Source organism: Haplochromis burtoni, unplaced genomic scaffold (assembly GCF_018398535.1).
Source record: "Haplochromis burtoni strain Fernald_Lab_line unplaced genomic scaffold, NCSU_Asbu1 Contig_1127, whole genome shotgun sequence".
NCBI classification, from domain to species: domain Eukaryota; kingdom Metazoa; phylum Chordata; class Actinopteri; order Cichliformes; family Cichlidae; genus Haplochromis; species Haplochromis burtoni.
Genome location: NW_024583488.1, coordinates 38,825 through 51,708, shown reverse-complemented (window position 1 = coordinate 51,708; position 12,884 = coordinate 38,825). Strand labels below are relative to the sequence as shown.

Sequence of the window (12,884 nt, the reverse complement as noted above, 5' to 3'; positions counted from 1 at the left end):
TTTTGAATTTCAGAATCAGCCCAAAGAAAGCTTCTCAGCAGAAAAAGAAGTAACTGACTTTTTAAGGTCAGGCTATGAGCTTGAGTTTCTGAATCAGTTCCCAAATCTCAAAAAGATTTACATGAAATACAACAGTCCAACTCCATCCATCCAGTGCACCAGTGGAACGGCTGTTCAGTTTAGGTGGATTGGTGCTTTCCCCAAAAAGGAACAGAATGTCTGATAGAAGGTTTGAGAAGCTTCTGCTGATGAGATATAGCCACTGTTTCAGTCCAAAAGAAAACAATAAAACATAGGTCTTTTTCAGGGTTGCCACAAAATGAGACTGGATTAACAGCCTAAATGTCACATGCAATAGCATTTTCTGTTTTGGTAATCTCAATATTATGCCTCTCTGCACTTTACCAACTGTTAAAAGATGTTATTGTTAATTTTATTTATTTATTTTTTTTGCTGTATTTATATGAAAGGATGTGTGTGTATACACAAAAATAATTTATGTTATATGCTGGAGTATGCAGAAATACACTTTAAGCCTTTATTTTCTTAAAATATGGTTTAATGTGCAGAAATATGTTTAAATGTTAAACAAATTTATTAAAGTCAAAAACTGTTGAATTTAATTTAATTTTTATTTGATGCAATGTTTATAAAGTTAAGATTAAAAGTAATAAACAATGTTTTAAAAAGACTTGTCAATGGAAAATTGTATTTAGCAGTCAGTATAAGCTTTTAATGATATAAGTTTACATGTAATAGAATACTGCATGATGACCTTTTCATTGCTTAGAACTGATTGTTCTTTATAAAATGTGTTCTGATATTTCTATCTGAATCTTCCCACAGCGATAGTAAGAAGTTGAACAAGCAGTTCTAACCTCGCACACACACACACACACACACAATCACATACGCACATGCTCACGTATCAACATTCCACTAAACAAATGTTTTCATTTTTCTTGTGTATAAATAAAGGCAAGTGCAAGAACAGAGCGCGCACTTCACAGGGCCCCCACTCTGATGTGAGCGCTCTGTGACCGCCCTTGCAAGTAAAATCTGCAGCATGTGTGTCTCCACTCTCTGGCTCTCAGCTGAAGAAGTGTCATTCAGAATAAATCTCTTGACAACACTTTTCCATTTGATTCACTTTTATATGGTGGATTATGCAGAAAAATTTGAATTGGCCCAAAAGGTCTATTGCTTTATCACGCATTCAGGTAGTGTATCATGTTTTTGAAAAGTAACTAAGTAACTAAGTAACTAATTACTTTTGAAAATAAGTAATCAGTAAAGTAACGGGATTACTTTTTTGGAGAAGTAATCAATAATCAGTAACTAATTACTTTTTTCAAGTAACTTGACCAACACTGGTTATGAGGATGTTAGAGGATGTTATATCAAGGATGAGATTTGGTTATACAGGACTAAATAGCACACTTAAAATAATTAACAAACATGATACAGGGTATTGTGATTATTGCAGGCAAATGGAAACAGTAGAGCTCACATTCTTAGATTGTAATAAATACTCACATGAGAAAGAAAGATTGGTCAGGAATCTTCATAACAACAAGAATAATTTAAAGATAAGGGAATTATTTCAAAGAAACTCGTGGGTTATAGTTTTTGTTGACATTTGTAAATTTGTGAAAGAAACTGGAATTTAAAAAATATACATATATATATAATGGTGGTACTGTAGTTTCTGATCCATACGCTAATCTAGTAGGTGGCGGTAATGCACCATTCAGTTGTTTGCTAACCGCCATAAAAACAGAAGAGGAAGAAGAAGATCCGTTTCCCTATCAGCTCAGGGTCGGAAAGTATCGATCCAAAAATGTTTGTCATAGTGGAAACGTTAACTGGAAAGCGCTTGAATATTGAAGTTGAGCCAAGTGATACAATTGAGAATTTAAAACATAAAATCCAGGACAAAGAGGGCGTTCCTCCAGGTAGGTCTAGAATCACTCTCCCCATGACTAAAACGAGCACATATTACTACATCACAGTTAACGCTAGACATATTGTCAACTGCCTAAACCTATAAGTGTTATCTAATTTGTCTGTTTTGAAAATATCCCACTGTCTACTCATAAGAGTCCCTTTGTACGCTCCAAAAGCTTTCATGGTGCGTTTGCTTGCACTTTGTGAACTAAGAAATATTTATGCGAGTAGTCAGGAAGGTTGTTAAAAAGGACATTTTCTGATTTCCCCTTGTTAAAATAAATACATGTGTTATTTATTTCTTCTTCTGTACAAGCTGCATTTCTCCGTAGGGAAATTTATATATTTCAACGAATAATAGAACCGTAGCCGAGTATAATCATACGGAGAAGAGCTGCTCCTCCTCCTCACTGAAAGGAGCCAGTTGGGGTGGTTCATACTTCTGACCACGATGCCTCCTGAGCGCCTCATATTTGAGGTAATTCGGTCATGCCTAGCTGAGAGGGGATACCAAAGAGATGCTGGAGAGAGTCTCTCTTGGCTGAAAGACCAGGATGTGTTGGCTGGGAGAGGGAGGTCAGGGCATCTCTGCTTAGACTGCAGTCCTGATTTAAGCAATCTAATTTTACCCAAGGCAGTTTTTTGCTGGCAGACAATTGGCTGAAAGACACAAGTTTACAGCAATTTAGCAAGAGCTTGTATTTTCACATCAGTTCAAGTCAGTGCATCAAATGACCTCCTTGGAGGTTTTTTTTTTTTTTTAAATTTAAATAATTCTAATTGATAAATGATGCTTGAGTCTTTTCAGTAGTTCTGCAGAAATGCTCAGTCTTGCTTGACAGTCAGTGCATATTCTTTACTTTTATTGTCTGTGTGTTTCAGAGCAACAGCGGCTTCTTTTTGGAAAGCAGCTGGAGGACGGATGCACTCTCACAGATTATGGAATTCCAAATGGGGCGCTCATGTACATGGTTATAAGGCTTAGAGGGGGAGGGCAACTTGAACAAAATATTGAGGAAACTATTGAAATTGAAGTTCCTTACTATTCTGAGGAAGACTTCAGCGAGGAAGACTTCAGTGAGGAAGACTTCAGCGAGGAAGACGATGGCACAGGAAGCAAGAATCCCAAAAAGCAAAGTATGGAAAATCTAGTTTTCATGTAAATACTTTCAAAAACACTCAGATCAACATGTCAGTGGCCCAAGCGCCCAGTGACTTCTGAGCAAACTGGGAAGTCCCCCCCCAGTCATATCAGAGAGATTCTCTGCAACATCCACTGAAGCTTGCTCAGCAGTGATGAGGGGAAAGCTTTCGAAGGCAGAGAGCTGAGAGAATGTTTTCTACTCACCCCACGGAACAAAGATGATGATGCATTAATGCCCCATTTCAACAGATTTGGTCTTTGCGATTTATTATGATCAGTAGTTTTTATAAATCAGCTGTTGCTCTGCCACAACTGGTTCAGCCAGGCAGATGACACACATATGAAGAGCCAGATGGACACTACTTCAATTAATGATATCATGTTCAGTCAGTAAATGATTCAGCAAAATGGAAATGTCCTTGGGTTACTGACTTGAATTTTGAATTTGTTATTACTTTGTGTTATGTGAACTTTTCAGAGATAAAAATTACTACTATAAGCTTTATTTTTGTATAAACAGCCTGTTCTCAAGGAGATAATAATCAGTATATTTTGGATGGATACCAAAAAATCTGTTGCATTTGAAGAATTGTTTGTTTGAGGATGAGCTCAACAAACTGAAGTGAATATTAACCAGCACATTTCATTGTCTTTGTTCTATTTAAAGGAGCATGTTTGTTATATTGTTATGGTCCTAGCAGGGCCGCTTCCTGAGGTTGCCCTTGGGTGGGTGTGTTCTCCTGTCTCTCCTGCCTTAGGTGCCACCTTTTTTTTCTTTTTTTTTTGTACAGCTTACGCCCATCAGCAATTAGAAGTATTTAAGGCCAGAGAAACGTGAGCTCTAGTGCCAGAGAGCCATGTTAGTGGTTGCAGCTAGTGAGCTGTGTTTTGTGATTGTTCGGAGGGGGTGAGTGTGTTTGGTGATTAACCCTTTTTGACTTGCTTTCCATTTTACTGATCGACGTCTGAGTTTTGGTTTGTTTCTTCAAATGGTGATAGCGGCTTATCAGTCTCTTTAAGTTGAGTTATTAATAGAAGCTTTAAAACTCTTTAATTTAACCATTTCACCTCCCTGTCTCCTTTTTTCGACCTGGATGCTTTTTGTTACCTTCCCTCATCCCCTCGACCTTTTTAGGGGAACGTAACATATGTATGTATAGATGAAAACACTGTTTGTTTGACATTTGCTGGGATAATTTGTATTTGTTAATACTATTATCATATTTTGTTCCTTTTTTGAAAATCAATAGTTAAATATGCATCCTTACAAAATCAATGTTGTATTCTGTCATCACGGTTTATTGATGCTACAACATCTCTTGAAATCTCATGGATTTTCTTTTTTTAAACAAGGGTTTTGTACATTTCTATATACTTGTATGGTGAAAGTGGAGTGTTTTCAGCAATGCTAATCGAAACATATTTGATTAGTTTTATTTATATATAGCAGACATTTTTCTATTTTGCTTCTACTCTGCTGTGAATCTCTCAAAGAAATGTAAAAGAAAAAGTCGAGCATGAGAACCATAATATGTAATGAATGTTGCCTCTTATTTCTGTGCCACACAGGGTTGGCTGGTTTTCTTGGAGCGCATTATTGCTTGTGTGACAGTATACTGCCTTCCCTCATGTCAGCCCCCTGAACATACAGTGGCTTGCAAAAGTATTCGGCGCCCTTGAACTTTTCCACATTTTGTCACATTACAGCCACAAACATGAATCAATTTTATTGGAATTCCACGTGAAAGACCAACACAAAGTGGTGTACACGTGAGAAGTGGAATGAAAATCATACATGATTCCAAACATTTTTTACAAATAAATAACTGAAAAGTGGGGCGTGCGTAATTATTCAGCCCCCTGAGTCAATACTTTGTAGAACCACCTCTTGCTGCAATTACAGCTGCCAGTCTTTTAGGGTCTGTCTCTACCAGGTTTGCACATCTAGAGACTGAAATCCTTGCCCATTCTTCTTTGCGAAACAGCTCCAGCTCAGTCAGATTAGATGGACAGCGTTTGTGAACAGCACTTTTCAGATCTTGCCACAGATTCTCGATTGGATTTAAATCTGGACTTTGACTGGGCCATTCTAACACATGGATATGTTTTGTTTTAAACCTTTCCATTGTTGCCCTGGCTTTATGTTTAGGGTCGTTGTCCTGCTGGAAGGTGAACCTCCGCCCCAGTCTCAAGTCTTTTGCAGACTCCAAGAGGTTTTCTTCCAAGATTGCCCTGTATTTGGCTCCACCCATCTTCCCATCAGCTCTGACCAGCTTCCCTGTCCCTGCTGAAGAGAAGCACCCCCAGTGCACGACTAATAGTTGTCCTATGGACAGATTCCCCCACCTGAGCTGTAGATCTCTGCAGCTCGTCCAGAGTCACCATGGGCCTCTTGGCTGCATTTCTGATCAGCGCTCTCCTTGTTCGGCCTGTGAGTTTAGGTGGGCAGCCTTGTCTTGGTAGGTTTACAGTTGTGCCATACTCCTTCCATTTCTGAATGATCGCTTGAACAGTGCTCCGTGGGATGTTCAAGGCTTGGGAAATCTTTTTGTAGCCTAAGCCTGCTTTAAATTTCTCAATAACTTTACCCCTGACCTGTCTGGTGTGTTCTTTGGCCCTCATGGTGTTGTTGCTCCCAATATTGTCTTAGACAACCTCTGAGGCCGTCACAGAGCAGCTGTATTTGTACTGACATTAGATTACACACAGGTGCACTCTATTTAGTCATTAGCACTCATCAGGCAATGTCTATGGGTAACTGACTGCACTCAGACCTAAGGGGGCTGAATAATTACGCACACCCCACTTTGCAGTTATTTATTTGTAAAAATAAATCATGTATGATTTTTGTTCCACTTCTCACGTGTATACCACTTTGTGTTGGTCTTTCACATGGAATTCCAATAAAATTGATTCATGTTTGTGGCTGTAATGTGACAAAATGTGGGAAAGTTCAAGGGGGCCGAATACTTTTGCAAGCCACTGTAAGTGAGGGCTGTATACTTGTAGTTTAGGACTTGGAAAGTTCAAGGTTGTGATCGACACAGTGGCAAGAGCACATCTTTCCACGACTTCAAACACTGCCAACAGAACTCATGCACTTTCTGTTTTAGAAAGTAAAATGTTTTTGTCTTTTTTGTTTATGCTTTTTGTTGTTTTTGTTGCATTTTGTACCTCGGGGCCACTGTATAGTTTGAGAAAGAGAATCCAAGAGAGACTGACTTTTTAAAAAAAAAAGTTTGTAATGGTCCACTTCTTTGAGAAAAACTGCTGTATTCAGAATGTTAGAGTAGCATTTCTTAACATAAAACTGCACACAGTTTGGGACTTTGCAGTTTTTAACTGCGTCCACAAATACCACTTAGACTCCGTCTGTGGAACCCATGAATGTGATTTACAGAGAAAGAGATTTGTGATTTGAAATGTGATTTAGATTTTTTGCTCATCAGTTATTTTCCGTTTAGTTATCAATTTTTGTTTTTTGGGGGAGGATGATCGCATTAATTAGAGAAAGTTGGGTCACATGGTTATGGGTGATGCCAGGGAGTTCATATAAGCAGCTGCTCATCTGTGTAGAGACAGACTGAGAGAGTTTTTTTTTTTTTTTTTTTTTACCCCTGTTTTCTTTCGATCACTGTGATTATTTAGAATACATTTTGTGTGTTATTACGAGTTGAATTTCATTAAATCTTTTTTTGTGTATTCCGGACTGACAGAGAATTTTTTTTGGCACTGCCTAAAAAAAAAAAGGAAATGAAGAACGACCTGATCCCCTCCGTGACATTTTTGTTTATTTTCCTCACTATGCTATGGATGCAAAATAAAGTAAAAAAAAAAAAGAAAAAAAAAAAAGGAAAGAAACGATCCCCAAAATTTTGCCAGTTTTTCTGGCAAAATCATGGCTACAAGAGAAACGGACCAGGGAAGTGAAAAAAGAGAGGTGAGGAAAGGAAGGTGATAAATTTGTCCAAAGGAGAAAAACCATCATGGGAAGAAGGTGTTAAGTGTAAAGACACAAGAAGATTATATGATGGTGAAAAAAACACAGCAGCAAAGTCAGGCAGTCTGGTGTTCTTTGTTCTTGTCTGGCTCGTTTAAGATCGGTTAGTCTCTTCTGAGAAAAAGTGATGTTATGAATGTTTCTGTGCACAAAATTTGACAACAGAATTTACAAATTCAGAATCTCTATAATGGACGATTTTGTTGCCTCTATGAAATACAAGTGCTAACTTGTATAAATAATATCCAGTGATCCTGATTTTTACTCATCAAATCACTAATATAATACAAAGCTCTCCTTTGATTTCTTTCTAATCAATCTGACATTTTTTTTGTAATGCTTATAATTTAGGAGCTACTGGTCCACTCTGCACATGTTGAAACAAAACAGAAAAAACCAGCACTTTTTATAAGTTCTTTATTTTTCACAATGCGCTTAAACTACAGGCTAACATTTTGTCTCTCGAGTAGACCTGATGCGTTATGCTAAGATTTCATTTGTAACAGACTTGAGTGCTGATAAAGTTTATTCATATTTCATATACACAGACATGTTTCAGTAAAAGATGTATGTATAATGATCTCTCTGCACAGTTAGTGATTTTAACAGAACAATAACAAACAGTCTCTTGTTGTGCAGTTTAAAGTTCAGCCAGTAGGAGGCAGAGAAACAAAGGCTGACAAAATAAAGCTCAAAGTGTCTTTTGGAGCTGAGTTACACAACATAATTTTTTTTGTATCAACAATTGTTAAACCTTGAAGGAAAATATAAACATTATTTTAAATTGTTCATGTGTCTTGTTTTCATGTTTTCCTCCACACAGGGATGGAGGTCTGCCTTGGAGCGACCCCACTGGGGCAGATTTCATATGGTGAACTGGTCTGTGAACATTCACGCTTCAGTTTCAGGCAGACAAAACAGAACTCCATCTTGCAGCGAGGACAGTTGATATTTTTGCAGTATTCTGTGGTATGCTCCACCCTCATGCCACATGTAGGACAGAGTCTGATGGCGGGGCAGCTGGTGACACCCTCCACCTCAGGCAGACTGATGGTTTTACACGTCTGCATGAGTTGCAGGTCTTTGTTCTCACATCCATCATTGTCACAGCGGTCAGATCGAGGGCCTGAACCCTTCCACGTTTTCAGACACTGCCAGCAGAACTGGTAGGTCTTCTTCTGATCAGCTGTACATACGACACACTGGACACACAGGTTGGACAGATCCTTCCTCTCCACATCTGTTTTACACTGAGGACACTGATGTGGGAAACAGTTAGGGGTTGTTTTAAAGAAAAGAAGGAGACCTCCAATTTAAACATTTTTATCAAAGCAAAATAAGCTTAAAGTAACTTACTGGCTGAACCTCGCAGTGGTCTGCAAGAGCCAGACGGGCCATGTTCTCTTCAAAGTGCTGCATTTCCTCCACAGTCAGATCAGCCAGTCTGCGCACCTCCTGGTACGACCACTCTTTATTACACTGCTTGGTGCCCTCCACTAAAGCCGGACATCTGAATTTGTAATTCCCCTGAAAACAACAACGACAACAAAAGACTTGTATAATTAGAGAAATAACTAAATACATTTACTTAAAGTCCAAATCTGGAGTACTTCAGAGCTCTTATTTTCATTATAATAATACTTTGTTACATTTATCTGATAAGCCTCTAGTTATTTTCACAATAACATTTGGCAAACAGACAATGATGACCTTTATTCATGGAAATGAGTACCAGTAGCACCCTACTATTGAGCTTATACAATAACTTTTACAAAGCAGGGCCTTGACCTAAAAAGTAACATTTGTATAATAATTTTAGCTAAGAAAGATTTCTTCAAACAGAGCTCAAACCTTAAGCATAACTTTGTTGCACCACCGTTATCCAAATTGAATTTGAAACTTTATTTATAATTTTAAAAAAAGGGCTACAAAGACACGACATACCTCATCCAGCAGAGAGCGACACCAACGTGTCAGAGATTCAGGAGTGACAGCGTGGCAGCAGGACATCTCTGCTCTGAGAGAGTCATCACCTGAGGAGGGAGTAAACAATAACAAATCAAACATGTTGTTAGTTTAGAGAGGAAACAAAGTCAAACTAGATTTGCATGTCAAGCTACCCCTCAACTCATCCAAATCTAACAAATCTCACACAGAGTGCATCATTTAAGCTGCTTTCTATCTCCACTCCTCCTTTTGTACTGTGTCTGACTTAATCACCATCATATCTGTCTTTGATGCCTGCTCTGATCTGTGCTGGATTCTTGCTGCTGCTTCCAGAACAGAAACAAAACACCAAATATAAATTATATTCAGTAAAAATAAAACAAATCTTACATGATGAATCCAAGTCATCCTCTCTGTTGACAAACTTCAGGGTGGTGTCTAGAGGGTCGTATTTCTTCTCCACCTGATCCTGTCCATGAATGCTCATTCTGGGAATCCAGCACTACAAATACTGTAACATAAGATTTATATTAGCATGTCAGCCTCCATTACAGACCAAAAATAATGACTGTCATTCTCACAAGATAGGAGTTTGGACTGAAAGGAGGATAAATGCTGTCTGATACACATCTTCAGTGTGCTGATGGTTCACCTTTTCAAGAGGGAAATGAACCAACGCATCAAAAACTAGAGATTTACACCCTACAACCTCAAACTGCTGTCAAATTAAAATAGGAGTCTCGGATTTCAGTTTTTGTTTACATGCAAATATTTCTTTAACAACAAACAAATAAAAATAAGTAGTAGTTAAGTAGTTATTTGCTGCTGAATAATGAGTAGTTTTAGTGATTCAGATTTCAAGCACTTTACAGCACCAGAATAAGTGCAGAGCCTTTATGAAGAGGAAAAGTACAATTTCACTTGTTTTTATAAACTGCTTTTGAAGATGCATTCATGTCATTTGTGGTTGGTGTCACTGTATGGTCTTCTTATTGTCTTTCTTGGACTGAATACAGTGAATGTTTGTTAATGTCTTCTTCAGTCCAGGTTTTTGAAGACTCTGGAGTTTGCTGGAGTTTTACTGGTGGAATTTTCCACTTTCATCCTATAGATGAAAGTTTGCACACCACTAGAAAAGATTCAGTGTGTTCATGGTCTCTGTTTCGCTCCCAGATAAAGGCTTGTGTGCTGAGTTTCAGTTAAATAACCATAAAAATATATATGTTTTAGCTTATGTGTGTACCTTACAAAAAGTACTTAAAACGTGAAGGGTTTTGAATCCAGAAGCTCTCAGTCTTAAAACAACTTATTTAAAAACCTCCTGTGAGGTGTGGCGAGTCACTCAAGGAAGTTCCAGCTGCCTTTAACTTTGTTACAGAACGTTAACGTTTCTCTTTCTTATGAGACTGTTATTACAAAGTAGTAAACATGTCCACAACATTTATGTAATATTTTAAAAGAATATAAACTTAAACTTGAAGGAGGCTTCGTAGTTATTTAAGTGGATAAACTGAAGATATTAACAGGCGATTTGTTAAAGGGAGAAATGTTATGTCTTCGCTTGTTGGCACAGCTCTAGCAGTTTTAAAGACTTCCGCTTTTATTTTAACGCTCAGCCAGAAGTAGGACAGCCACACATGTAACTCTCTAGTTTGATTTAAGTATTCAAATAAATATTAAATTTACCAGGAATCACGAGTCTCCAGGGTCTGTGTACTTCCAGCGGTGGGTCCTTGCGTGTCTGTCGCACCTCCTCTCTGTCGCACTTCCTCGTTCAGCGTCGCTACGGCATCGAAAGTGAAAGTATGCTGAGGTCGGTAAATCAGATAGGCTGCACGGTGAGTACTCTCCTGTTTACCCTCCCTTTTTACTACTCACCGTTAGAAAACATCATCATTATTGCTGTCTGGACTCACGGGTTATAGCGTCAGTGCGTTTGGTACTTTATACTGAAGCTGTGATTGTTTTACTGTTGCTTGAATGGTCTGTTTTATGACCCCCCGAAGGCGGGTAAGCACGGCTAAGAGGCGGCAGCATGGTTCAATAACACTCGAGACACAGACTGTTACTGTGGACGCATTCATTCAAATTTAAAGGGTTTACAATTAAAATTTGAATTTAAATCGATTTCGAAAATCAGACGTTTCAAGGTTATTTTACTTAAAGCACATTTGTAATGATAGCACATTACCAAAGAAACCTGTAGCTACTACAAACCGTAAAAGTATCGTATTTATAATGTTGCTTTATTATTACCAGCTCAACTTTACTTTAACGAGCTTTATTTAAGGAAGCCACATAACACAGTACAGTGACGTTATTGCAGGAAGAGAGAAAACAGAACAAACGAGAGGAGGCAGACACGACAGCGTCACACAGCTGTTGCAGATGTGTCTGCCGCACATCCATGACTCTGCTGTTCCACCACATCCTAAACTTGATGTGTTGGATTGACATCTGGTGACTGTGGAGGTCATTTGAGTACACTGAACTAATTTTAATGTTAAAAGAAAACATTTTGAGAGGATTTGAGCTAACATAGCGAGTTATCCTGTTGGAAGCAGTCATCAGGAATGGTCCACTGTACACCAGCAGCAGCTTTAACTGTGGATATACGGCAGGATGGATCCGTGCTTTCATGTTGTTTATGCCAAACTCTGACCCTGCCGTCTGAATGTTTGTTGGTGCCTGTCTGGTTATCCTCAAATTCTGGAATGTCAAACTCACTTTACATCCTGGGCCACATACAGCAAACTTTAATTTTAAGTGGGCCAGACCAGTGAAGCTCCCCCTTCTGTCAGTGTAAAGACGTTTAACTACACAATGCAAACCTGAGATATGTTATTATAAGAAAAAAGAAGCATAATTTCAACAGCACTTTACACACAACTGTTATCTATTAATTAACTATTTCTGGCTCAGTATGAATGGCCACAGGGAAGGTTTTTATCAGGAGAAAAAGCTTCTTAATGTCTATGCTTTTCTACTAATTTTCCAAAGCCATCTAATTGGCTGGATTGGCATCTTTACTGGGTCAAGTGTGGCCCCCGAGCATTGTGTTTGACTCTCCTGCTCTAACTTCTGCTGTGTCTAATATCCTTCAACAGAATGAACCCAAGCATCTGACAGTAAAGTTCAGGAGTGAAAATGCTGACACACATCAGACAGACATCAGGATGAATCACTCCCTCGTGTCGAGGTTCAGAAAGAAACTAAATAGCCTTCCTGTTGCAGGTAAGTAGTATAAAATGCAGCAGCTTAAAGCATGTGGCTCTGATTAAATGATGTGTGACTTATATTCCTTACCCTCATTGACTTACTTTTTAGATTACTATGGCCTCAAGAGTCCAGGTCTTACATGTTACCTGAACAGCGTGCTTCAGGTGCTTTTCATGACAGAAAACTTTCGCGACACTTTGAAAAGGTTTGAAAAACAACTTTATTTGGGATGTTTTTAAATGTGGCTTTGTTGTCTTGAGGAGATGAGCACAGCTGCCATAAGTTAGCATAAAGCCTGGATGCATGGGAAAGAAAAAAAGAAGAAATGTAGGAAAATCAGAATAAATCAGAATAAATCAGAAACGTAGAGTATCACAGAAAATGTTTTTTGTTTTCTTTTACTCTTTGACTCAGTTTTAAGAAACAAGATGAAGTTTTTCTTTTATTTAACAGAAGTGTCACATTGATGTTAAAGTGTATTTCTTCCAGGAATTAATACGCGTTAAAATCTGGAACTAAGTGGAAATATAAAGATTTTTAATCACATTACCTTTGTTTCCTGGTTACATATTAAGACAAGTTTCATTATATAATTTTTCAAGGGATCTTATATCTGTTTTCACTCTT

At 38.2% G+C, this 12,884-nt stretch overlaps 3 protein-coding genes across 3 annotated transcripts; 2 read left to right on the top strand and 1 right to left on the bottom strand.

Moving 5' to 3' along the window:
• The first annotated feature begins 1,791 nt into the window (after window positions 1–1,791).
• On the top strand, window positions 1,792–4,825 carry LOC102314666 (ubiquitin). The gene is made up of 2 exons (XM_005951853.2): window positions 1,792–1,955; window positions 2,830–4,825. The coding sequence occupies exons 1-2, from the start codon at window positions 1,841–1,843 to the stop codon at window positions 3,108–3,110; spliced, it is 396 nt and encodes a 131-aa protein (XP_005951915.1). The 5' UTR covers window positions 1,792–1,840; the 3' UTR covers window positions 3,111–4,825.
• Window positions 4,826–7,519: 2,694 nt separating this feature from the next.
• Window positions 7,520–10,814, bottom strand: LOC102289104 (uncharacterized protein DDB_G0292642). Its single transcript, XM_005951854.3, has 5 exons — window positions 10,725–10,814; window positions 9,429–9,549; window positions 9,036–9,124; window positions 8,448–8,618; window positions 7,520–8,350 (listed from the first exon to the last, which is right to left on the bottom strand). The coding sequence occupies exons 2-5, from the start codon at window positions 9,523–9,525 to the stop codon at window positions 7,895–7,897; spliced, it is 813 nt and encodes a 270-aa protein (XP_005951916.1). The 5' UTR covers window positions 9,526–9,549; window positions 10,725–10,814; the 3' UTR covers window positions 7,520–7,894.
• LOC106632645 lies at window positions 10,774–12,826 on the top strand. The gene is made up of 3 exons (XM_014330919.2): window positions 10,774–10,876; window positions 12,146–12,272; window positions 12,366–12,826. Exons 1-3 carry the CDS (start codon window positions 10,844–10,846, stop codon window positions 12,494–12,496), a joined length of 291 nt encoding a protein of 96 aa, XP_014186405.2. The 5' UTR covers window positions 10,774–10,843; the 3' UTR covers window positions 12,497–12,826.
• Window positions 12,827–12,884: the final 58 nt, after the last annotated feature.